The 27,014-nt window shown below is 50.5% G+C and overlaps 1 protein-coding gene across 2 annotated transcripts in view; it reads left to right on the top strand.

Annotated features, from left to right (window-relative positions):
• Positions 1-27,014, top strand: part of ESRRB (estrogen related receptor beta) — a 185,654-nt gene that overhangs the window by 69,445 nt on the left and 89,195 nt on the right. The window contains exon 1 of one of the 2 annotated variants that reach the window (XM_006052866.4): positions 1,368-1,682. The exons of the other annotated variant lie outside the window; for it this stretch is intronic. Within the exon in view, the coding sequence (XP_006052928.1) occupies positions 1,633-1,682 (50 nt within the window). The 5' untranslated portion in view covers positions 1,368-1,632. Of the gene's footprint in view, positions 1-1,367; positions 1,683-27,014 lie in introns of those variants that run through there. 2 annotated transcript variants of the gene reach the window in all.

Raw genomic sequence — 27,014 nt, 5'->3', positions numbered from 1 at the left:
CCTCCACTTCAGCACAGAGGAAAAACCTCAGCTCAGTTTCCCGGCCTGCACGAGCTTCCATTTATCCAAGTCAAGTATCATCTGCCGTCCTGCCACCCATTCCCCAGCCCCTCCCGGGCGGCCGGCCCCTCCTGGGGTTTCTCACAACCCTCCTGCTTTTATTCCTGAAGTGCTTGAACACTGCCTGCAGTTACAATCCATTTAGACTTTATTCTGATGATAAAATGATGTTTTCCCCCCTACTGCTCATTGTCTTTTGTAGAGTATAGGAGAATAAGGTGATGGTCTCTCTTGAGGGCTTTTTTTCCCCCCTCCCTTTTAAATAATTCTATACCTATCTCCTCCCCACACTCATTTGAATCATCAAATTGATTATTATCCCTGTGGCTGGCACATCTTAAAAGATGACAAGCCCCAGAAGAAGGACTGGGGCTTGACTTACAGCTGGTTTTGGTACAGTAATATTCGGGTTCATGGAGACAGCAGCAGACAGGGATGCAGGTATGTTCGTAGCTGGGGATTCAGGTGTGTGTGTTGAAGTGTCTACTTGTGCCGTGAAGTGGATGTGGCTGGTAAGTTGGTTGTTTTAACCATCGTTGTGTTTTTCTAAGCAGACAGGAATTTATTTGCTTGTGTCTGTGTCCTGGGAACGTTTCTGAGGGTTGCCAATGAAGAGAACATCACTGTATACATCTTGAGTGTTTTATAGCATCAAGCCCTGCCGTCTAGTCCTGTGAGAGCTGTTCAGAACCCACTGGCCCAGGTGATGAGAGCTGGGAAGGGAATCATCCCCTCTCTTGCTGGGGCTCACCTACAGGCCTGACCCTTTGCACTTTTATGCACCAAACACCAGGTGTGAGGCTCTGAATTTCTAAGGAGCTGGCCTCTTCTCTTTGATAGGCGGGAGGAGAAATGGGTCTCGTTTTTAAATTTAAAAAGAGACCCCTTCCAAAACAAAAAAAAAAGAGAGACCCCTTCCAAAAGGCTGAGATGAGTTTGCTGGACTTGCCAGTTAAAAGATCAGACTGGGGGTTGGGGGTGGAGAGGATATATAAGGGGCACACCTTTCAAGTCCCCAGCCCCACCAGCCAGTTGGGCTAAAAAAGAAAAAAAAAATTTTTTTTTTTCTTTAATGGCGAGAGGACAGGCCTTGCGGCTCTACAGCACAGTTCTCCTACTCCTCCTGAGGTGGGGACCTCGAGCGAGCGGCTGGTTCCATTGAAGTCTCTCTGGCTCACCCCCCCTCCCCCCACCCCAGCTCGATTCTGTCACTTTAAGTCCAGCCCCTGAGAGATAGCCAATAGGAGCCAAACCATACATCAGTCTCCCAGCCTTAAAGCTACAGTAGGGTTAGCGGGCTCCAAGTCTCTTGTGCCCGAGCCGCCTCCACCGCTTCGCATCCCCTCTGCCCGCACAGGAGTGTGTGCCCGAGTGCGGGAGCGCTGGGCTGGGCGCGCACGGCTCTTGGCCTCCCTCGCGCCCCGCCGCGGCGCTTCCATCCACCCACTCCGCCTTGGCCGGCTCACCGTGCCCCTACCCGGACTCGCACCTCGCCGGTGCCCTTCACTCGCTCTTCCGCGTGATCTCCCCGCCGCCTTTTCTCTACCAACTGGGAATGCTAAAACGGGACTGATGGACGTGTCCGAACTCTGCGTCCCTGATCCCCTCGGCTACCACAACCAGTAGGTGCTCGGCTTCTCCGTCTGTGTCTGTCCTTCTGCCTGTCCGGCCGTCTCTGTCTTGAGTGTCGCAGTTCTTCTAGGCATTCTTGAAGTGGCAGGGACCCCGGGGGTGGCGGGGGGGGGGGAGGTGAGGGCACTTGGGGGGGGACGTCGGAAGGGGAAAACCGCACACTTTTCTGGGTTTCCTTCTGGGGGTGAACCCGACTCTAACTTTTCCCTCACCCGCCCCCCCCCACCCCCGCCACCCCGCGTTTTGACAAACCCTCACTCTTAGGTAAGAGCAAAGCTTTTCGCATTCACTCCTATCGTCCCCCGCGGGGAGAAAATATTTGAGTTTCTGTGGAATGGGGAGGAGCGAGCCCAGAACAGGTGCGGGAATGTCTCAAGGATGTCCCGTCCCCACTCGGGAAAGCGTCCCTGCGGGCCCTTTGACTTTAATGTTTATTTTCATATGGGGGACTAGAAGCGGTCCAGGCAAGGGGGCGAAATTGAACGTGCCGCGCAGGTTTGGAAACTGGGCGGCTAGCACGGTCCTGCGCTACTGTCCCAGAGCGGCTCCCCGAGGGCGCGCACGCGGCGCGGTGGACCCAAGTCCCCCCCGCCACCTGCTCCCAGGGGTGCGGGCAGCGCGGCCGGGTTAGACTGCGCCCCGCTTGCCCGGCCACGGGATGCCCGCCTCCCGCCAGGAGTGGGGACAATCGGCTGGACGCTGCAGCGGAAGCAAAGTTGGTTCTCGGCTTTAGGCAAGGCGGTGCGGGTGATTTCCGTGCCCCGGGGCGGCTTTGCGCTCGCCTCCCTGGAACCTGGGGTGGTCTGAGTCGCGTGCGCGCGGGTGGCCGGCGGGGGCTGGGGGGCTAGACACCGGGTAACCGCAGATCCCCGGACTTGGGCAGCTTGCCGAGTGCGCGGAGTGGGGACGCGCACAACTGATCCCCCAAACGGTCGAACGCTGCCCCGCGCGACCATCCTTGACTTTGCGCGGTCCTGCTCTGGCCACCCGCCGTTCCCCTCCCAGGGCCCTCCGCGATCGTCGTCCCACCTGCCCAGGTACCTGTCCCGGGCTCCCCGCGGGCGCTCCATGCGCCGCCGCGCTCCGGGCAGGTGTCCGGGGCGTCTGGGTGTGGACGCACTCCATGTGGTTCCCCCGGAAGGCTTCAGGTAATACTACAATGAAAACTCTAGATTCTCGTGGATGTGCTTAACTTCTTGCTATTCTTCCTCCTCACCCCCACCCAACCAAGCTGAACTACTAAAGTCAGTTCTCCTTCGGTCATCCTTTCGTTTTTTGTACCACCCCTTCCTCCCAGGAAGCACGACATCCCTAAAACAATACTCTGGATAACGTGGGGTCCCAGTGAGTGTGATTATGCCCCGCGCTGAACAGAATACCTCCAACCCCAGGTGGACCGCGCCTCAGAGAGAAGGCAACTTCACAGCAGCGTCTCCTGAGGGGCGACCGCAGGGTCCAGCCTCCACGCTGACATTTTTGATTCCAGTTCTGGGGTTTCCCTGGGCAGAGGATCTTTTCAGTGCCGCCAGAATTGAAACAGAGTGTCAGAAGAAGGCGATTGGATTAGGAGATGAGGGGGATCTTGGATTCAGATTTCCATCAGTGTGAAAAGTGGCTTTTAATTCTCTTTAAAGGTTACACTCATCCCAGCTTGTATGGCTGGTGCAGTTGGGGTGGGGGCCCATTTCACAGTATCGTGGTCCCTCCCTAAGGGAGGGGGAGCCCCCAAAGAAACCTTCTGGGTGGGTGAGACTGTGAACTGTGTATGATGCTTATGGGGCATTTCCTCACATAAAATTACCAAGTACAACAAATATTGGATATTTAAATTATTTAGTTTTCTTCTCTCCAGAGGTGACTTCTTTAGTTGAGCTTGAAATATCTATGTATTTGTCCCTGGATCAAGTCACAGTCAATAAATATGAAATTTTGTATGGGGGAAGTACATCTTTTGATTATGTTGAGCAGGAAAGCAAGGAGAGATGGGGGATTTAGCAGCTGGGTAATTCATCGAGTTGACGGCAACCCTGGCTTGAGTTTGACGAGAAATATGGGCAAAGAAGGAATGTCAGGGAAGCAGCAAAGGGGAATGAGGTAGCCGAGGTCCTGGGTGCCTGGGAAGGGTTTGAAGTGGAAATCAATTATAAAGTAAGCCTGATAGTGATTTGGATTTGGACTCCCTAGCCTTCTTGTTTTTGTTTGTTTGTTTTTTTTTGCAAAGAATTAGCTTCTCACTCCATGGGGCACAGGAAAAGCCAGAAATGTGCCTGCTTCTTCTATGGAGGATCTAAGCATCCCGGTGAGATGCCGTTTCTCAGAGCCCCAAACCTGCTGGGCTGCAGTCCAAGCGTTAGTGAGCCGGGCCCCCATACACAGGTGCGTGCCTCCTGGAGAAGGCATATCTCTGCTGTGGTTACTGGGGTACAAAATTGCCAAGGACGAGCTTGTAGAGGTCGGAGGCTGCTGTTGGGGGAGGCAGCTTTCTGACCACCACCCCCCGGTGTTTCTCTGCTTCACAACAAGTAGCTTTAGAGCCCCCTGGTAGCAAAGTGACAAGACACAGGACTGCATTCTCTGGTTTGTTGGAAGGACGGTAGAATGAATCCATCCATTATGGTGCCGAAGTTTCTCTGGAACCTATACGAGAGTGGGTGGGTTCGAGTGCTCTGTACAGATAGTTTCTACCTATTTGCCTTATTTGACATTCCCGGACTTGAAAAAAAAAACTCAAGGGCGCAGGGACCACAGTCCAGCGAGGAAGAACTCCCCAGACTTCCCTTTCACCTGCTAATATACAGAGAGCGATCTTTAATATTTTAGAGTTATTTTCACTTTCTAGGTGAGAAATTCACTTTCACACATACACACACAGATACACTGGGACCTTCATACCTTTCTCTCCTTCATTTTCATTTTCCTGTAGCCAATCCTGTAGGTGACTCCATTACCATTTCTAATCAATATTTTATGTACATATATAATCAGCAGAGTCGGAGTGAGCGCGCTGGCTTGTGTGGGCCTGTGTACAAATGCGTCAGGGACGGACCCGATGGAGATTCTCGGCAGACAATCCAGGGAGTTGCGGGCAAGGCGGGTGGTGGAGGTGGGGGTGCTTCGTCACCCACCATCCGATGACCACTTTGCTGATGTTAAAGAAACAGAGAACAAACTGTCCCAAAGGTAAAATATGTGGGTTCACACGTAGGAAAAATGCCACATGGTAATTCAGAATCAGTGACCCAGAGAAAAACAAAGGGGGGAATTAATTTTTAATGGTACATTTAAAAATAAATCAGCGGGAGGACATTCATCTTGGTTTTCTGAGGGAGGGGCTCCAGGAAATAAACCTTTCGGTGTCTGCAGCCCCCTCTGGAAGGTGTGGGCTGCCGTGGAAGAGGATGGGCTTGTTCAGGCCTGAGGGCGACAAGCTTAGCAGGAAATCAGAGGGCCCCAGTCCTGGGCAAGGCCCTTTCCAGCTGAGTGAGATCTTGACATCAACTGGAAATTTCCTCTCGGAGCTTATTTCCGCAACTCCATTTTAGAAACAGTCCTCAATTTTTACCAACAATTGGAACATACGAAAAAGATGTTTCTTAAACAAATGTATATGAAGAAACAGACTGACCCACCAAACAAGAACCTTTTCATTCTATTGATTTGGAGGAATCAATACATATTCCATTTAGTCCGGGAGAGGAGAGACAGAGGGGATTTCGGGGAAAGCTCTGTGAGGGACGTGGCTGTGATAGAGATTTCATGTCACAAGCCTGTCTTCTCGGAGTGTCCCGGCTCTAGCCCAGGGGGCCCTTGTGACTCTGTCTGCTTGATTTGTGTTCCTGATAATGGGACATATTGCCAAATGCTTTCTTTTCTTTTTTTTTTAATTTTAAGATAATCTAAACTCAATGAGAGTTTGTCTCCTTCTTCAGTCCTCTACAAAATGCCCAGCTTCTTTTGAGCACAGGAACTGGGAAGCTCTGCACAAGTCTGGCAGCCCAAAGGAAGGTGTGGGGTGGAGAGACATTGCCAGGGTCTTTGCATGGGAGGTGGGCTATGGAGCTGGCTGTGTGAATGAGCAGAATTCAAAAGGAAAGCGAGTTCAGTCAAACATTTAGACAAGAGCCGAGATGCTTTTGACCCGGTTCTGCAGCGCCCTTCCTTAGAACGTGTCTTCTGGACGCTTTAGGTGGTTTTCTCAGTATGATTTCTTTGTGGTTCTCATTTACGAGGACAGAATAGCAGAGATGCAGAGCCTAATCCACTCCTTCAAAGTCAAGTCCAGCCCACACTCTGAACACCCCAGGCTGGTGCCTTTTCACACCTACCGGCCATCATTCAGCTCTTTGTCTCTGCAAGCTCCAGTCCTCCCATCTCTTCCAGCTTGACCAGGAGGTCTGCCCAGAATTCGTCAGGACTCCTCCCAACTTTGCTGGGAGCTTCTGGCTTGAAGCTGGGTGGCTTTTGGCCGAACAGTCCCCTGGGGATTGCACAGCTTGAGTGCTGAGCCTCCGATGTCCTCCACCGTGGCCATGGTTCCCAGAGGATGTGTGGGGTGCCAGCAGAGGGTCCACAGACCAGGCCAGGAAGCCCCGAAGGGCTCAGCTGGAAAATGGACTGGAAGCAGACAAATCTGAGCTCACCTCCTGCCCTTGGGGCCATTTGCTGACTTCTAGGGATAAACAAAGGTCCAAGTGCTGGTGACCCCTGATTGGACTTCCTCTCTGCTGACCATCCCTTTTCTCAGGCTCAGCAGCGTTGGACCTCCGGGGAACTGTCAATGCATGATCATTCCTCGGAGGAGGGGTCCACGGCCCCATGGGCTTCTACTGCCCCCAGTGTCCTCCGGTGTGGCTGGGGTGGCCTGCAGCAGACTCACATCCTGGTTGTCCCATCCGCTGGTACGGCCAGGTCCCTGCGCAGGGAGGTTGTGGTGTTTATAATTGCAAATGTAATTAGCAGACCAGCTCTGGGGGACTGGGATGCTCAACTTCTCTGCACATCAGAGTGACCCCTGTGCTGGCTGGCCGGCAGATTAACCCTTCCTGGGCCAGCACGCCCACCCACCCACACACACTCCCCCCACCTCTAGTGAGGCCGCTGACCTTTCCCTGATAATGACAGGGCTGTCCCGGGGAAGGGGGTGGGAGGGCCAGACTGCTTTCTGGGAGCGGTTGTCAGGGCAGTGCCTGGGAGAGGTCAGTCACTGGGGGCGTGTTTCTTCCCTAGGCCACTGGGCATGTGACCCTTACCACTTGTGACAGTGTGACCCGCCCCCCTTTGGCAGGCTGGAGCATTTCCTGGCACACTTACTGGGCCACACTGGAAGGAGGTCACTGGAAGACTGGGTGCATGCTGGTCAGTGGCTCTAGGGGCTTCGCTGGGGGAAGCAGGGCTCTGGAAGGACCTCCTTGCACCTTGTGACTGCCAGCTGGCTCCCAGGTTCTGCGGGGGTACCCTCACTCTTGATGTGTGTGGAGGGGCAGACTGTAGGAGAACACGGGCTCAATTTGTCCCTGGGAGCAGAGACCACCCCAGCCCCTTCCACTGCCACGATCAACCACCCAACAAAAGACACGGACAAAACAGATAAGTGGGAAACTTGGAGCTCACGTATGGCCCCAGCCCCCCACCCCTCCTGTGAGTGCACTGATGTGTCTGCCTACCTAGAGTGCCTTTCTGTAGATCAGGATTAGAACAGAAAGGATTTTAATAGCCCCTCTACTTACAAGCATTGGCTTAAGAGAGTGTCAAGCTCTTTTTTGTTGTCGTTAACACCCCTGATACGGAGGATGTCTGCAAATGCCGAGGCACCAAAAGCCGCATCCGTTCCTAGGAAAGTGTCTGTGTGTGCACGTGTGTGAGAGCCACGGCGGGCTCCCCTTTCAGATGGGAGACGAGGGGCTCTGCTGTTTAAAGCCGGCCCCTGCTGGCCTGCCTTTTACCCCTTGCCTGGATTGAGGTCAGGCTGTGGCCACATTCCAGCGAGGGGCTGTGCGCCTTGGGGTTTTTCCGTGGTGTGGGAGGGAGCCCAGAGTGACCCAACAGGGCTGGCTGTCCCTGCCATCGGAGGAGTTCAGTCTTTCCTAAGAGGTTCTCTTCAGTTTTCTGGGCCTGGGTAGGGCTGGCAGACCCCGGAGAGGGTGAGCAGGCCGGGCTGTCCTTCTCCTGGAGAACAGATGGCCACACTCAAAGAGGCAGGCGGTTCTTCCCCAGGTCCCCGACTAACCCTTCTCTCCCTGGATATGGCCATTGACAGTCTTATCGCTAAAGGTCAAATGTATTCTTACGTCAAGGAAAATCAGACTGGTTTTCATTTGCCCATGGGACTTTTGATATGAAACTGGATGAGGTTAAAAAAAAAAAGATCTATTGGCTAAATGCCTTAAATTCAGGAATGTGTGGTCTCGGGTTAAAATAAGCTCCAAATAAAAGTTTTCCTGGGGGTTAGAGACATAATTGTTTTTTCATCTTCATTTGCCATGCTTTTTAACCTACACACGTTTTGTCCCAAAGAATTTTGTTTTCCTTCTCTTCCTCTCCACCCCCCACCCCCCCGCCTGCCTGCCTTTAAATTTCTCTTATGTTCCTTATGACTTTAAAAAATATTCGTCTTTTCAACACTGTCATTCAGCGTCCCCGGGATTGAGCCTTTTCTGGGAATGGTTTTCTGGATAATGTTATTTTGCTTCTCAATGTCATTTCATCCAGAGGGCAAAAGGCAGTTAAACAAACTCCAACAAGCTTTTGTTTTTATCTCCTGGTTTTAAATGTGATCAGTTTTCATTTTAAACTATATCAGAATCCTCTCCTGCCAATTACGGTAGCAGCCAGCCTCACGCCTGACCGTGAGTGTTTGCTGAAACACTGCATTAAAATTGCACGAATGTGAAGTGCCCAATTAGAGTCAGGTCTTCCTATCGAGGAAGCTGTGAGTTTCAAAACCCCAATGCTAAGTGTTATTTTAACTTTATTTTTTTTAACTGCTTAAAATAACTTACATTCATAATGTTTTTTCCTTTTCTTGTTATATAATTCTTCAAGTATTATATTTACTTACCTTTACGTTTTTGGTGTTTTTACCTGGCTTGTATTTTTAAAAAGATACCCAGCAAGAGGTTTTTGAGCATCACTGGTCTTTTCCTGTGTTCTTGGTTTCTGAAAGACAGAGAACAAGAAAATACAGTCCTAAGGAAACGCTGTAGTTGGGGGGTTGAGGATGTGAAGGGTGATGTTTCAAATGAAATTCTCTCGTATCTCTCTATTTAACATTGTCCTTTGTCTTTACTTACGTTTTCCCTCTATTTTCATTCCAACTTGCTCTAGCTTACTTATCCCTCTTTGGTTTTATATGTTTTAGAGGAAGGCGTATAGGGGGTGGGTGGGTGTGTGTGTGTGTGTGTCTACATGAGCATGTGTGTAAGTATGTGTGTGTGAGTGCTCGGATGTGTTGGAACTGTTTTGAGGTGCTGAGCATGATTGGTTGAGAGAAGTCCCAAAGCAGAATGGCTGTTATTGGCCACCTCATTCTACTTCAGCCATCAAGACCTTGACCCACTGGTTGCATTTGGTGGGGAAATCAAAGAGGGTAAAAACCTCCTGTTGAAAGCGCATTCCAGGTTGATTGTCTGTTACCCGAGGAGGTACGGGTGAGAGGCAATCAGGATGCCCCACACTTTATTCGAAGCCAACTTTTCCATCTCTCCGCTCTCTCACCTCACTTCCTCACACTTGGAGCTCTAGTTTGGGATCCTGGTGATGTGAGTGAATGAGCTGGTCTATGCTTTTGTTTTTGCCATCCTAATCGATTGGGAGGAAACATTGCTTTTGATGGTGAGACATCTCTTCAGCCTGCATGCAGAGTGCAGTATCCAGCCTTTTCCTTTAGCCTCACTCTTTGTCATTTGTCCCTTGGGTATGGTGACATTGTCTACCTAAGCAGTCAGGCTAACAAGATTTGGCAGAAAGAACACCGCTTTCGCAGAAGTGATAGCAAGAATGCAATGGTTGTAATAATTATAACAGTAATAACAGCTTGCAGCTTTTTCTTCCCCCAAAGCACCAAGCAATTCTCATAACCATTCCCTCATAGTAACTGGATGAGGGTTGCTGTGTCTTGCCTCCAAACGTAAATGTTTTTCTGCAAGCATAACATGCCAAGGCTTCAGGTTTGCATGTCTAAATTCATCCAGGGGCAAAGAAAATGCCTGGTGTCTGAAATATGAACAGACAAAGGTAAAGGAGAATACCGTGTCCGACACACAGCCCCCTTGAGAAATGCCAGGTGTGTTGCCTTTGAACTGGGAAGGCAGAGATGTTTCTTGTAAAGGATTCTGACCTTCCTGTCACGATCACCTGAGACCCATGCCATGCTCTGCCTCTCCTTGCCCCCAGTGTTCCTTAGTGCCTCTGGCTGCGATCTCAGGAGAAGTTTGCAGACCAAAGGCACACAGAGGACAAGGGGGTTATGACTTGGCACATGTGAATAGCTGGGAACAGAGCTGGGTGAAGAGAGAGGCAAAGTCACCTTGCCACCCTTGATCGCCTTCTCGGCCGTTCAGCGTCTCCCAGGGCTTTCTGTCTCTGTTCCTGGGTACCCCAGCCTGCTCTCTGGATGCAAAGATCAGAGGGAGGGTGTCCGGAAGCCAACCCCTCTGGATTCCTGTGACCCTTTTGTGACTTTTCATGGCGATACCCGGACCTGAACCTGCTCACGTGCAAACTACTCATCTGTGCATTACTTTTGAAATTGGCCTGGCCTTTGTTATTTCCTCTCTCATCCCTGCCCCCTTTTTTTTGTTTGTGTGCCTTGGAAATAGGAGACAGCCTCAGACACCAGCCTAATACTATCAGCCAAACATAATCGGAGCCACCTGAATATACCAAGGTCCCAGGACTGTCTGTAATTTTTTTCTACTTCAATATTCTTACTCAATTTCTACCACCACCCCCACCCCGCCAAATACCCAACAACCCAAAGCTTTGGGTTATTAATTGATTATTATCTGATTTAACAAACAAGACGTCCTACCCCACAAGGAATCCCAGCAACACTCTGGCTGTGCTGCTCAGGCTGAGATCTGCTTTCTTCGCCCCCCTCCATCGGTGAGAAACGTTATAGCTTCAATTCCCTTGTTGGACCCTGAGTAAAAAATTAATTCATGAATAATAAAAACCAATCAGTCTTGTTGAGTTTAAGAAGGATTAGGAGAAAGGGTGTTTTTTCTTACAGAGAACATTTGGAATCTGCGGGTCATTGTCACCGAGCGTTCGGGGTGGCTTGAGTGTGCCTTTATTCACAGCAAATGAGCTCTTTATTATCCCGAAGGGTAACACGTCTTCCTCAGTTGTAAGGCCAACTTACTGGAGGTTGTTACACGGGTTTCCCACCCAATTCTCTCCCACAGACCCATACAAATCAGTGATAATTCATTGAAATTAAGACAGTTTCCTGTGGAAGTGGCACATCATCAAATAGCAACAGACCTGGCATTGCATTATGAATAAGCTGGTTTGTTGATGGAGTGGAGTCTGTCTCTCTGTTTCCCTCCCCTTTCTTTCCCTGGGAAGTAATTGACCAGAAATTTACATGCCTTTGCAAGAAGTACTGAAATTAGACTTGTAGATACTCTTTTAGTTTCCAGAATAGTATCTACTTCCCAGGGTGGCTGTGAAGATTAAACAGAGGTAATTCACAAGTGTCAGACACATAGTGGGTGTACATTAAATGTTTGATGTTCTTATTAATTTTTTTAATGTTATCTATTGGGAGTTACTTTTCATTCCTTTGATACAACTTCACAATTAGAGTCCTTCCTACTCAGGAGCAAGATTGGGGTGCTTGAACCGATTACTTGGTTTAATGCGATCAATGTGGCTTGGGTTTCCATATGTAACACAAGGGGATTATAGAAGGAATTATGACTTGGGACCCAAGGTGGTGAATAGGAAATTTCCTCTGAATGAATCCCTCTATCCTTGGACTGTGGGTAAAGTTGCCCAGTAAAATACAGGACTCTTGGTTGCATTTGAATTTTAGATAAACAACAAATATTTTTTTAGTGTAAGTATGTCCCATGTGATATTTGCTAAATCTGGCAACCCTACCCATGGGTGTTTTTCTTAAACTGATCTGATCAAGAAATACATTTCCCTTATTTTTTTCTACTTTTGACAAAGCTTCAAAGAATGATTATATGCAGTTTTTTCAAACTGTTTTTTAAATAACTATCTTTAACTTTTTGCAGATGTTAACTTGTTAGGTTGGTCATATTCTTAGACGTTAGTGGGTACAAGTCATTTCCGTCATCCAAATGTATCGATAGAGTAGCAATCAGGTAAACACCTCTGCTGAATGAGGTCTTCAATGGCACCCCACTCCAGTACTCTTGCCTGGAAAATCCCATGGACGGAGGAGCCTGGTGGGCTGCAGTCCATGGGGTCGCTAGAGTCAGAAACGACTGAGCGACTTCACTTTCACTTTTCACTTTCATGCATTGGAGAAGGAAATGGCAACCCACTCCAGTGTTCTTGCCTGGAGAATCCCAGCGACAGGGAAGCCTGGTGGGCTGCCATCTCTGGGGTCGCACAGAGTCGGACACGACTGAAGCGACTTAGCAGCAGCAGCAGCAGCAGCGTAGCACCCAGAGCTACTGAATGTTGCTTTGGGGACGAACAGGGTAAGCAGAGTCTTTTAGGGAACTTGTCTCTGCATGATGTTTCTCTGACAAGCAGGTTGAGGGACTGGATTACTAGAGGCTGACACCCCGACAATTGGAGGCTACACTTGCGGCACGTTGAAGGCCAAAGCAGCAACAACCTCTTCCTGCCTTCCCACACAGGGACAGGAGGCTGGCCCTTCGGAGACATCCCCTAAGAGGGTGTGGAGGAAACAGCCCAGATCAGTGTTAGGTGGTAGTGTAACAAGGACAACGGCCCGAACCTGATACAGTAGGCTGAGGACATGGATGAACTGGGACACACCAACGGGGGACCAGCGAACCCCAGCTTTTCTTCGCCTACCTCCCAGGGCAGCATAGTGGTTCAGCCCGGGGAAACACAACCATTGTTTTATGCGTGGTACCCTCACCACCCAGCGTATGGGGAATGGAAGAGCTCTAGAGCCCCCTGCAGGCCGTAAATGGCACTGCACCTCATGGGTGACCGTCCCACTACAGAGCCTCCTGAGGGTGGGACGGAGTGTGGAGGATATCAGAAGGTGAACCTGTAGAAACGCAGGATCCTAGAGGACTGGGTGCAGAACCCCGGCTTCAGAAAGCAGCTCTGGTTTCAGAACTGCCTTTCGGATCCACACCCCACGCTTTTTAGCACTGTAGTTACTTCCTAGTCTGGTATGCCAATGACCTCCCGCTATGCACGCGAACAGACGCAGGACGCTCACCGCCTCCGTGGCTTGCCGTGACCTCCAGACAGGCTGGGCAGTGCTCACGCCTCACTCAGCCCGAGGAAAGCCCTCCCTCCAGCTGCTGGAAGTGCAGAACCACCATGGCTAGCACTATTTTCAGGGCCTGATTGACACTTGCTGTTCAAATTCTCCTAAGGTATCTGACTCCCTGGGGATCATTTTAGGATTTGCTGGAAGAAAAGTCTTGGGGAAGAGGAGAGAGCTGAAAATAAACTGCACAGTCAGAGGTGGACAATTGTAATAATAGTAATAGTAACCGTTGTTAACATTTATTGAGTACTTACTGGGTACCAGGCTTTGTTGTAAGAGCATTTCATGTGTTAACTCACTGCCTCCTCACAATAACCCTATTGGGGTTAATTGGAAAATAGGAACTAGGTCCTATTACCATCCCCATTTCACAGGGAAGGAAACTAAGGTACAGAAATGCTAGGTCACTTGCCCAAGGTCACACAGCTGACAAAGCTAGGATTTGCTTAGGGGCTGGCTGGCTGTGTACCTGCAGTCTAACCAGTGTTACACGTCACTCACTGGGTCTAGAGTTTTAGCCTTCTAACTCCAGCTTTCAGACCACCCCTTCTTAACTGTGTGGGTCGGACACACAGGTAAGGTTTGGAGAGGAGGCAGAAGAGGAAAATTGGACATGGCTTATTCTAAAAAGGCAGAGGCAGAAGGCCCACAGTGAATTGGACCTTGTTCCCGCCCCCCATGCCCTCAGTCTGTGTCATGGGCCACGGGCTGGAAAGGAAAGCTGGAGAAAGGAACTTTCGGTCTTCCTGACCTCATCCTCCAAGGGACCATGGGCAACCTCCAGAGGTTCATGCCTCCCTCTGAGTCTGTCATCAACAGATGCTGAAGCTGTATTTTCTCCCATCTCAAGCCCTCCCCCATTCTCTCATCACCTGCTCTCCAATAACTCCTAAGTCTGAATCTCAGAATCCTACTCTTGTGTCCAGCTTGGGCTCCCGGGTGGACCTCCCACCAGCACATGCAAAACAGAATTGCAGCATCGTCCTCCGGATTGCTTCTCCCTGTGTCTTCCTTGTCTCTCCCTCCACTGATGCAGAGACCCCCAGCCAGGAAACAGAGCGTGTTTTCAGTCCCTCTGCGTCTCTTTCATTGTCCAGTCCCCTCCTCAGTCTGGACAACACATCCGTCTATTTTTTTTTTCTTTTTTTGTTTTCTACTCCCCATTCCCCCTTCAGTAATCACAGGTTTGTTTTCTATGTCTGTGAGTCTGTTTCTGTTTCATAAATAAGTTCATCTGTGTCATATTTTAGATTTCACATATAAGTGATATCATACACCATTTGTCTTTCTCTGTTTGACTTAGTTCACATAGTATGACAATCTTTAGGTCCATCCATGTTGCCATAAATGGGATTATTTCATTCTTTTTTTTATGGCTGACGTCTATCTAAATAGACGCTTCAGGTCTACTCTCCCCTCTTTGTACCGTTGGATATCCCCAACCCTCAGTCTGCCGGGCGACTTTCTATTTATCTTTTAAAACCCTGCTCATATGTTCCCCTCCTGATGAAGCCATCCCTGACCCTTTCCAGGGGGAAGGGATCTCTCTTTTTGCAGCGACAGTCTGGCCCCTGCTCCTGCCTGGGTTGTAACTTGTTGGATTTGAATATCTGCTTATCTTTTCCCACTACATCATTGGCCCCTGGAATACCAGCTTCATCTGTGTCCCCACTGCCTAGAGCAGAACCTGGCATGGTGTAGGTGTTTGATGCGTGCTGGTGGGGTTAATCTAGGGAGATACGATATAGGTAAAGGGGCATTCTGGGGGCATAAGAGGGAAGTAGATGGCTATGGGAACAGCAGTGCCAGGAGGGCCCTGCCCCGCAGCAGCTATTGCTCTGTTGATGGGTGAGGTGGACCTGGCTAGGTGGACCTCTGTGCCCTTCTTGGGGGCAGTATAGTGTAATGAGTAGGAGGGAATCCTCTGGCTCCAGACTGACTGAGTCTAAATCCTGGCCCCAATAGTGTGGAGGAACCAGCTCAAACTGGCTCAGGAGAGTCGAGCATTAAATTTTCAGGAATTTTGTAGCTGATTGTTAAACACAATCATTATTAAAAATGAAATTATATAAACTTACTAGTTAATACATTGTCTTAAAAACAAAGGTAATAAGTACTCAAAGCTCACTTGGTTGTTGTTCAGTTCAGTACCTACGTCATGTCTGATTCTGCCGCCCCGTGGACTGCAGCACACCAGGCTTCCCTGTCCTTCACCATCTCCTGGAGTTTGCTCAAACTCATATCCACTTATGAATCGGTGATGCCATCCAACTGTCTCATCCTCTGCCACCCTCTTCTCCTTTAGCCTTCAATCTTTCCCACCATTAGGGTCTTTTCTAGTGAGTCCACTCTTCCCATAAGGTGGGCAAAGTATTGGAGCTTCAGCTTTAGCATCAGTCCTTCCAATGTATATTCAGGCTTGATTTCCTTTAGAATTGACTGATTTGATCTCCTTGCTGTCCAAGGGACTCTCAAGAGTCTTCTTCAACACCACAATTTGAAAACCTTGATTCTTTGGCATTCAGCTTTCTTTATGGTCCAATTCTCACATCCATACATGGCTACGGGCAAAGCCATAGCTTTGACTATACAGACCTTTGTCAGCAAAGTGGTGTCTCTGCTTTCTAATATGCTGTCTAGGTTTCTCATAGCTTTTCTTCTAAGAAGTAAGTGTGTTTTAATTTCACCATCAGCAATGATTTTGGAGCCCAAGAAAACAAAATCTGTCACTGTTTCCACTTTTTCCCCATCTATTGCCATGAAGTGATGGGACTGGATGCCATGATCTTAGTTTTTTAAATGGCTGAGTTTTAAGCCAGCTCTTTCACTCTCCTCTTTCACTGTCATCAAGAGGCTCTTTAGTTCCTCTTCACTTTCTGCTATAAGAATGGTGTCATCTGCATATCTGAGGTTGTCGATATTTCTCCTGGCAATCTTGATCCCAGCTTGTGCTTCACCCAGCCCAGCATTTCGCATGATGTACTCAGCATATAAGTTAAATAAACAGTTTGACAATATACATCCTTGACTGTACTCCTTTCCCAATTTTGAACTAGTCCGTTGTTCCATATCCAGTTCTAACTGTTGCTTCTTGACCTGCATACAGGTTTCTCAGGAGGCACGTAAGGTGGTCTGGTATTCCCATCTCTTTAAGAATTTTCCAGTTTGTTGTGATCCATACAATCAAAGGTTTACCATAGTCAATGAAACAGAAGTAGATGTTTTTCTGGATTTCTGTTGCTTTCTCTATGATCCAAAGACTGTTGGCAATTTGAACTCTGGTTCCTCTGCCTTTTCTAAGCACAGCTTGTACAGCTGGAATTTCTTGGTTCACATATTGCTGAAGCCTAGTTTGAAGGATTTTGAGCATAACCTTACTAGCATGTGAAATGAGCACCATTGTATGATAGTTTGCACATTCTTTGGCATTCCCCTTTTTTGGGATTGGGAAGAAAACTGACCTTTTCCAGTCCTGTGGCCACTGCTGAGTTTTCCAAATTTGCTGGCGTATTGAGTGCAGCACTTTAACAGCATCATCTTTTAGAATTTAAAATAGCTCAGCTGGAATTCCGTCACCTCCACTAGCTTTGTTCATAGTGATGCTTCCTCAGGCCCACTTGACGTCACACTCCAGGATGTCTGACTCTAGGTGAGTGACCACACCATCGTGGTCATCTGGGTCATTAACATTTCCATTATTCTTGTCGTGAGAACCCCATGAACAGGATGAAAAAGCAGAAGTCACTACTTCTAATATTTTACTGCCTTTATGTACTTGAACTAAATTTGCGTCTAATCTGTCCGTATGGTGGGAATACTTTATGTTACTGCCAATCTCTGCACAGCAGCAGAGCACGAGTCATGTCACACTGGTAGCTTGAAACTGGCCACGATGGGAGTATTTATACCACAGAAGCAGACAAATCAGTCCACCTTTTCCAGCCAGTTCTTAAATATTTACCATCACACCTTGTCTGGCTTCATGACATCCCAGCTCTGTGATCCCAGATAAGTTACTTAATCTCTCTGTGCCTCAGATTCATCATCAGTGACCTCCTTCATTGCTGTAAAGATTAAAAGTTGATCAATATAAAGTAGTTAAAGCAGACACTGGTACACAGCAAGTGCTCAAGAAATGTTGGCTGTTTTTTTAGTATTTCTTTCCCACGGCTCCAAGCATGTCCCTGTTGAAATTTTATCAAAACTCATGACCTTCCCGTATAGCAGAAGGTGAGTTTTCTCCTTAGATAGTAAGATGATTGCTTTTTCCCTGCTCAACCCTTGCCCATGGGGTTTAACGGTAGTAGTCTAAAGCAGGAGGCAGAAAGTACTTGTTTTCCAGAGGGGGAAGGGCCCTGGTGGAGAGGCGCGCTCAAGCCTCCAGGCCAGGAGAGGAACTGGAAACCCTGCAGTCACTAATGTGCTGAATGGGTGAGGTGGGCACAGGTGAGGTCAAGAGAGAAACGGAGCAGATGCTAAGGATAGCCACATTCCAGGGTGGAGGCAACCTGTGCGGTGGCTGCAGTGGGTCCCTTAGATCATATGCGGGGGCGGCTCCTCTTCCTGGAAATGCCGGGAAGCGCAGTCATGCCGGAGGAGGCAAGGGCTCCTCTGGTTTGGGGAGTTGGGGGGAATATTTATTCCAGAGCATCTCCACGTTAGTGCATATTGCTGTAATCAGCTTGCCCTGGGGTTACATTGGCCGTGTTGCAATTGCTGGGGAAGCTGCAGGAGAGTGGGAAGGAGAGAACTTGTGGTCCACAGCACCCAGCGCAGCAGCGGCCCAGGAGGGGGCCAGAGTGCGCCAGGCTCTCCTGGACTCCATCTCAACCGGTTTCTCAGACCCCAGCCCTCTCTGGCCGCAGAGAAGGTCTCTGCACTGGCGGTTCCCTGGAAATTGCCTTGGGCTCAGACCTTTGCATCGAGAGGCCCAGCTCAGAGACTCAGTCACAGACAGCCCGCTTTCAACGGTGAGAGGACCGCCAGCCTGCAGACACGGGAATGGCTAGACCCGCACAGCTTTGCAAGCCAAGGGTGCATCTCGTCAATGGGGGCTCGCTTCATTCTCTGAATCCTTGGTCTGTTGAGAAATGACTTTGCCAAGGTGGAGGCAGCCTTGAGAATTACACCCTCCTTCTCACCTCTTCGTGAGTGTTGGCCCATCACCCTGAGCCCCTTAAAGGCCTGAGTTCCATTTATTTGTGAATCTGCAGCACAGGGCCAGGTGTGGAGGAACCTTCAATAAATATGAGGTGAAAGCTTGGATACCTTTTGAGAAAATCTGTGCATTGGACGGTGGGCCACCTGTACAGTTGTACAGGCTGTCCACTGACCAAGAGTGCCTGCTTGAGGGAGTGGGTGAGGTCTGAAACTAGTTTTTCTGTTTCACCCCAGGGTATACATGGCAGGGGGTTAAGCTGTGAGTATTCAGGGCCTAGAGGGGCTGGGGAGTCCTAAGCCCTGAGACACACTGGAGCAGCCCACTGACTTACACACGACCTGGTTCTCTAAAGGCCACCGTGTTTCCGTCTGCCCAGCACCATCCTTGCAGCCTGGATTTAGAGCCTGATAAGTCTTCAGAAGGCTTTCTGTCCTGTGTTACTGCAGTTCTGAGTGGGTCCCCGCAAGCAGGTGGGACCAGGAAGGGGCCCCCATGCCCTGCTGTTGCCTCTGCTGTTACAGCATGCCCATGAGCAGCCACGGGCTGGGCCCTTGTGTTCCCAGACTCAAGGGGCCTGGTGGTATGTGAGTGTGGGCAGGCAGGAACCCTGGCCTTCAGGGATGTTGGAGGGAGAGTGTCACATGGTCCCTGGGCCATGTGAGTAGATTTCAGGAAGTGCCAGATCTTAGCCACTTGGAAGGGAAGGGAGCTGCTTTGTTGGTATTTGATCAGGGCTCACTGGCATGATCTCTTTATCAGGGATGCCTCAGTAAATTAGGGGTCCCTATCCCCCTTTTATGGAAGAGGACACTGAGGTCCAGAGAGGTTGAGCGAATTGCCCACAGTGACAAGGGGATCCACTTGAAGAGCCAGGCTGCAATTCCAGGTCTGGACGAAACAGTGCAGTCCTCCAGACCTGCCCTTCCTGACATTTCCCTTGCCCTGATAACGTGGTCCCAAGCTGCCCTAGAGAAGGGGAAGCACAGCCCTGAGAAGGGCACGTGGCTCTTGAGCTGACCCCGGGGCAGCTGAGCAAGAGGGTCAGGGCCTCCAGAAGTGTGGACATCGGTGCCCGTCGGGCAAGAGGAGGAATGAAGTCCCACCCCCTCGCGGCTCCCAGCTCCGCTGCCCAGCACAGTGTCAGCCTTCGTAGGGAAGAGCAGCCGAGAGCGGTCCTCCTGCCTGAGCTGGAGCTTGGGCCCCTGGCCGGTGCCTCCGAGGGCCTCCACGCAGCCTGTGCAGAGGGGACGTGCCAAGGGCCCGTTTCCTGCACGTGGCCTTTGGGGCACGGGGAGAGGGATTCAGCTTTGATTTGTCTGATGCTGTGGCCGGTGTTTAGCGGGCCTGGGTTTGGCTTTGAGGTTTTCTCTCTCGTGTAAATCCAGCGTCCTCCTCCCCAGCTTCACCCCTGACCAGCAGAGCAATCCCAGGAAGGACTAGGGACCACAGTAGGGGACCTGCCCTGCCTGCCCTCCACCCCGGGGACAGGCACTCCTCAGCAAAAAGGCTCCCATCGCCTTGGGAAGGGCCCCAGCTTGGCCTGATTAGATGCCCCAAGTGTGCTTATGGCTGTCAGCCTTGTTCACCCCTCTGCTGCCCCTCCTGACTTCCTAAGTCTTTACTCTGCCAGTACTTTATGGTGGTAAAAAAAAAAATAGTTACAGTGGTCTGAAATGGATTTTTTTGAAGGGGGTCTGTAAATGTATTTGTCTAAAAAATGTTACACATTATGACATCTAGATGTTGCATGGAATACCTTTATGGCAGGAGATTGAAGTTACCTGGATCAGAGGGGTCCCAGAAAATAGGGACCCCTGGCAGCCAGGCCAGGCCCACTCAGCCCCTGAGTGCCCCACATGGGTAGTAGGTGGGACTCCCTACTTCCCAGAGGGAGAAGGCAGATCTTTCCCCTGCTGGGGGAAGGATCCTTCCTTCCCGGCTGGGGAACACCCAGGAGGCTCATGGTTGCCTTAGCCGGCATTTGACAGATGGGGAAACTGAGGCCCTGAGCGGATGAGGGCCTTGTCTATAGCCCTGTAGCTCACGTGCAGAACCCAGGCCAGGCCTCGCTCCGTGCTGGGCTGTGCACGGCCTGACTTTCTGATGTAAACCCTCCTGGTCCTCTAGCTTCAGGGAGGGCCTCCAGGCCTCATGGTCAGGAAGACCTGATCTGTGAGCCTCGGGACCAACCAGGGCTTGTCACCGTCTGTCTGTTATGCTGTCACACTGTGTGCGCATGCCCAGGTCAGCAACGAGACCGCGGGAGCCAGACAGAGAATCGTAGGGGCACTGGACAGACTCAACAATTCCAACCTTTTTAAAATATCAAAGAATTAAGGGTTTCAATAGATGGAAACCGGCAGGATGAGAGATGAGCTGGCGGTCCTAGGCAAGGAGACCTCCCCGCCGCATGGTTCCCCTGCCATCCGTCCCCGATGCAGGCCTGGGGGCCCCTTCACGCTTCCTTCCTGGCGCATCGCTTAGGTGGTGCTTTGATCTTGGTGACCAAGATGGAGACGGCAAGGAATTCCTCTCCCAGCAAGTGGACGAGAAGGTGGGAGATTTGAGGCAGGTGGCAGTAAAGACCACGTGCTCTGTCTGGCTCCCACGGGCCCTCCTGGTGTCTCACTCCATGGCTAGCACCAAAAACAAACAAACAAAAAAATGCATTGCCCTGTTGCCCACACTGTGGGCACTTTCAGGCAGCACCCCAGCTGCTGCAGTCCATGGCCGAGGTCAGCACCTAACTGGCCAGCCCCGACCTGATGTCAGCATCAGGGTCTGCAGTGTTCATATATACACCTGGCCGGGCTGGCGATAGAGGCCTCCGATAGAGGAAGGAGAAGGAATCCTTTCCTGACACCTGACTCACGCTAGTGGACCCGCAGGAGTAGACTGCCCTTCTGTGATGCGGTGGAGAGGGCAGAGCCTTTGATGTCAGACTGGGCTGAATTCACCGGCACCCCTGGCTCCCCTTGTGCAGTCTTGATGAATCACCTGACCTCTCTGTGCCACACTGGTATCATCCGAAAAATAGAAATGATAAACCTTCCCTTATGGGGCTATGGGAAACTTTATTACAATAGCACTTATTAAATGCTCACACAGGGCTATTGTCAGGACCTCATAAAGTCCACAATGCCCAAGCGTTATCTGTAAACATTCTGCGATCATTGAAAGGAAACCTGCAAACTCATGTTAAAGTATGACTGAATTGTGAGTTTACTATGTATTTTCCAACTGATGAAGAATACAGGTACCAGGATTATGATAGAAGGGAAAGAAAAATTTTGATGTTAAAAAACCCTCCCAGGCATTGCAGGCAGATGCTTTACCCGCTGAACTACCAGGAAAGCCCAAGGTTCATGTGGAAAGTGTGAAAGTGTTAGTTGCTAAGTCGTGCCCGACTCTTCACAACCCCACGGACTGTAGCCCTCCAGGCTCCTCTGCCCATGGAATTCTCCAGGCAAGAATACTGGGGTGCGTTGCCATTCCCTTCTCCAGGGGATTTTCCCAACCCAGGGATCAAACCCGGGTCTCCTGCATTGCAGGCAGGTTCTTTAACCCTGAGCCGCCAGGGAAGCCCTTGGAAATACAGACAGCATAGAGTTAAGTGGAAAAAAGCAGATGGTTGAGTAACATATATAGTCAAATCATAGGTATGGATTTTTAAAGTTCCAAATCCTGGGCATATGCTTTGGGAATTTCTGGAAGGAGACACAAAAGGCTGTCCTTTGAGTTACCTCTGGGGAACCTTCTTAGGAATCCTGGAATTGGGAAAGATGTTTTTCTTTTGACCTTACCCTTTTGGTTGTATGGAAGTATGTGCTCTCTATGAAAACAGTTTTAATTTAAAAGTTAAGGAGATTGACTTAAGCAAGCATGCTCACAAATGCGCCTAAGAAAAAACATCAAAATGAAAAAAGGATCCTCTACAAACTTGGAAGCAACTGCTCTGGACAGATGGACTTCCAGAAAGAGTTCTGTCCTTCTCTGCTTCCCTGCCCACCTGCTCCTCCTTGGCCCCTGCGGTGCTCAGCTCAGCACGCCAGGGTGGGTCATCCCTCGGCCCACAGCAACTGCTGAGACAAACCCTGGTGCTGGTCTGCCTGCAGGCTGGGCTCCCAGGGGTAGAGTTGACGGTGGATGAGGCAGCCCGGCTCTCCTGGGCAGGCAAGGGTTGGCCTCCCCCTTTTCCCAGAGTCTTTCTCGGCTTCACGCCCGGCAGAGCCAGGTTGGGGGAGTCGCTGGAGGAGCGTGATTGGACGAGCGGGCGGCTGGCCCCCTGCCTCGGAAACCATTAATCTTGTGTCTCCTCGGCCTCCCACCCCACCTCCCTGGCGCAGACAGACTGGAAAAGGACATGATAGGAGCCCTGGGCTTCTCTCTGTGGTGGACCGTGACCCTGGAACATACCATCTGGCTTTTCCACGTGTCTTCTGACACCAGTTCCCCAGGTCGGGACCCCTCAAAGAGAACTGTGTCTGGTGACAATTCTTATTGTTATTCCTTGGGCTGGGCCTTCGGATTCAAGGTCACAGGTAGATGCTGCCTCCAGAGGCTGCCTGAGGGGCCTAGGGCCGCCCATCCTGTGGATACCTCGGGGTGGTGAGGGGTTTACACTGGGAGATTCAGGACCACAAGACTCTATTCAGGGCCAGGCCAGGGACCAGAACTTCCTGGGGCTACCAGCTCTCTGCTTCCTTCCCAGCATCCTGACCTCTTCCCACACAAAACAGCCAAAGCACCAGGTACCCAATCTGGGGTGTCAGCAAAGTTTGTGACACTGTGCAGAGTTTGACCCTGGCATGGGAATCTTGGCTTTAGTCTCAGATCCGTATTTGCTTTAAGAAGGCAGAGGTTGCTGGTTTTAGATTCATTCCAAAATAGAATTATTGGGGGTAGGGTAATTTGGGGCAAAGGAGAGTGTCTTTGATTAACCTAGATGTTTGGTCCTCAGAAGTGGACTATCTTTCTGAGCAGTGAGTTCTCTGTCGTTAGGGGTATGTAAGTGAAAGGAGAATCTGTTTGGATTGAGCTCGCTGTTGTACACTTTGCCCTTTAGGAAAAAAAATCCTTCATTTCACATCAGTGGGGAGCAGGTGGTGGACCTGCATGGGGCCACGTTGGACAGCATCTCACCTTTTTACTTCTGACCTTTCCAGCATGGGGCAGCACCTCCTGAGCTAACTTGCACTTATTGGAAAGTTGGTTCACTCACCCTAAGAGCTAACACATATCTAAGTGTTTACTATATGCCAAGCACAGCACTGCACGTTTTTATGTTTTTTTTGTCTTTGCACCCCCTCAGCACTGCAGAGTAGGCACACATATTTTTCTCATTTGACACATGAGAAGACCAGAGCTCAGAGAGGTTGAATAGTATCCCCAAAGTCACAGAGCTAATAACAAGGCAAAGCCAGGATTTGAACCCAGAACTGCCTCACCGTCCGTTTTGCTGGACACCCTCGTGGGTGACAAATGGTTCCCCTTGTATTCTTTGCTCCCTGTCGGAAATTGTTTGCTCCCCCTTTTTGTCACTGTTTATACTATCAGAGTTTAGAGGCAGTCAAGAAACTGGGTGGTCTCCACTTTGCTGCTCACTGCCTTGGCGGGTCTAGGGGTGGGAGGGGGTCAGGGCTGCAGGGGAGGGTGCCCAAGGGCTCACCCTTGGCAGTAAGGGGGCGTTCATCTGGGACTGGAGGTGCTTAGGGTTGGGCATCTCATTCAGAGACAGCCTTCTCAGGCATCAGACACACATGCTCACCGAATCCTTGCAACAACCCAGGGTGCCTTGCTGTGCAAACACTGAAACCAAGGCCCAGACTGACTGCACAGTTGATCAGCTAGTGGACAGTGGAGTCAGATTCAGATAAGGGTCTACCTGATTCCTAACCATCTCTCCACTGCCTTCTGCATTTTATACAGCTCGGCCTCTGCTGTGTTGTTGAAGGGGTGTAGGGGAGCAGAAAGGGTGCATTTACATAGGTGGATGAAGGCCATCCTAATCCCCCTTTTGCAGGTGCAGACCCCAAGGCCCCAGAGTGTCTTGTTGGGGACAGAAGTTGGGGACCCAACTTAGCATCAGGCCTCTCTGTGTCCCCTGGCTCCAGTCTTCCCTCTTTGCAGAGATGTCCAATCAGCAGATGCTGATCATCTGGGAGGAAATGGTCACATGCACAAGGGGAGGAGACTGGATATCTGTTGGTTAGATGTTTTACTTAATTTTTGTAAATCGGCACGCACATCTTGATTTAAACAGGTGGAATGCTTTGACCAGTCCAACAGGAAGCTCCCTGTGTGGGAGTCTGAGGCCCTGGCTTAGCCCCTTTGGTAGATCTGTCATCGTAACTAGACGTTAGCCTCTGGATAATGGGGATAATAGCACACCCAGCTCTTTGGGTGCATGGGAGGGCTGGGTGAAGTCAAGTCTCCAACCATGGTGAGACTTGACTCCCTGCAAGGCACAGCCTAGCAGTGTCTCCATCCCTCACTCCTCCATGGTGGGCCCTCAAAATCTGCATCATCTTCCCTAAGCATGCCTGCTGCTGGCAAGTCTTCTCCCCACGGGGATGGATTTCATTTTCAATGCAACCAAGGTCATTGGAAGGCAAGTGTGGGGAATTAGCTGGGTGACAAAGCGATTTCTGATTACAAAGAAAAAGTGAGTGTGTGACTCTCTCAGATAATCTGGCTCTCAAGGCAGTTCCCGAGGGGCTTTTAATCGTGCTTAGACCAAAGACAGCATCGCCAGGACCTGGGAAGAGATGCCCAAGGTGACCACGTGGAAGGGGACAGCACTCTCCGGGTGTATAAATATCAGTCGGTCACAAGTGGTCTCCTGACTTCACAGTCACGCCCCGCTGCTCCTGACCAGCTGCCACTGTTGGTAGAGCAGACTTGGAGCACCAAGGCCGGGGGCAGGGGCGGGGTGGTTCAAGCAGGTGTCCAGGGGAACTTGGGTAACTGCGGTAGCCACGGGTCAGGTTCAGTGCCTGCTCCGTGCAGAATGAGTCACGGCCCAGCAAGATGCCTGTAACTTTCCCGTGTTACCAGGCAGATCTGCAAATTACCGAGCAGAACCCATGCTGCTTCAGCCAGGAGGGCCAAATAAGCCAGAGCTTTGGAGAGTCTAGCTGGAGGCAAAAGGGAAGAAAGACACCCACCCCATCCCAACCGCTGGAACATCATTAGCTCTTGAGAATTAACCTGCAGTGGGAGCCCTAAAAGTGGCTGTTTAAATCCCCTTTTCTTGTACTGCCGTCCGCTGGCATTTTGCTTCTGGGAAAACTTCCAGAGGAGCCCTTCTGGGAAAGGTAGAAATTCAGAAGTTCTATATAAGAAAATGGCAAGCCAAGAACATAACTTGGGGAGAAAGGCAGAGAACCCCGAATAGTGGCAGATGGACCTCAGAGGCTGGTCTGAAGACTGTTAGAGATAAGAACAAGATGAGGCAAGGAAGAGTAGCAGTGGAGCCTTCCAAAGGCGGTCACTTCAAGGGCGAGGTTGTCTCCATGATTCTGGGATGATGGCCTTCCTCATTTGGGATGCTAAAATGGCTTTTCTTTCTTTCTTAAGAAAATGGCTCTTCTTTTATGAAATGATGGTCATTCTGGGTTCTTCCCCACCCCCTCACCCCCCATTAAACTTCTTACTTGACGAAATAGTCAACTTTGTATTGGTTCCCAAATTTGGTGGTAGTGGGGTTGAGTGGGGTTTGTTCTGTGAAACTGAAAGATGGGGAACCACTGGCCTAGGACCCAGAACCCAGACTCCAGGCGTCCATCAGCTAGACCACAGGCTTTGTAGGGAACCTGGGCAGTGAGTGCTGGACACAGGATGTAAGCGCTCCTAGCTGATACTTTTCAAGGTAGAGGCTCCTGTGAGATGGGACTCCGTCCACCCAGGCAAGCTCTTCCCCCTTAAGCTCTGCTCTGTGATGTTCCAGGGGCAGCTGATTGGAAGTCCCAGAGAGGGGAGAGTTCTCTGCTTTGGCCAAGCGCCATCCTCACCCTCCCTGGATTCCACCCCTGGCCTCCTGCAAGGAGGAGCGGGGGGAGATGCATGTCTCAGCTGCATGTCTGAGAAGAAAGACTCCTGTTACCTGTCGAGGTGATGGCAGTTCAGGGCCAGGCCACTGTACCAGCCACCGCAGCCCCAGATGCTCCTGTGAGAGGATCCAGAGGAGAAAAGCGCTCAACCCTAGTGTCAGCTTGTGCCAAAAGAGAAGAGGGGAGCCTGAAACAGACTGGGGACTGCCATTCATGAAAGAGCTCAGGCGTGTCTGACTCTTTGCGGCCCCGAGGACTGTACAGCCCAAGGGATGCTCCAGGCCAGAATACTGGAGTGGGTAGCCTTTCCCTTCTCCAGGGGGATCTCCCCAACCCAGGGATCGAACCCAGGTCTCCCTCATTGTGGGCGGATTCTTTACCAGCTGAGCCACAAGGGAAGCCCAAGAACACTGGAGTGGGTAGCGTATCCCTTCTCCAGCGGATCCTCCCGACCCAGGAATTGAACCCAGGTCTCCTGCATTGCAGGTGGATTCTTTACCAACTGAGCCGTCAGGGAAGCCCCATGAAAGAGCATACCTTCTTCATCTCCATTCCAGCCTTTCCAGCCTGGAAAGTGGAAAGTGTGAGTCACTCAGTCCGTCTTACTCTTTGCAACCCCATAGACTGTAGCCCACCAGGCTCCTCTGTCCATGGGATT

The sequence above is a fragment of the Bubalus bubalis genome, chromosome 11 (assembly GCF_019923935.1).
Source record: "Bubalus bubalis isolate 160015118507 breed Murrah chromosome 11, NDDB_SH_1, whole genome shotgun sequence".
In the NCBI taxonomy this organism is placed as follows: domain Eukaryota; kingdom Metazoa; phylum Chordata; class Mammalia; order Artiodactyla; family Bovidae; genus Bubalus; species Bubalus bubalis.
The sequence above is the reverse complement of the archived record's forward strand: the minus strand, read 5'-3'. Positions and strand labels throughout refer to the sequence as shown.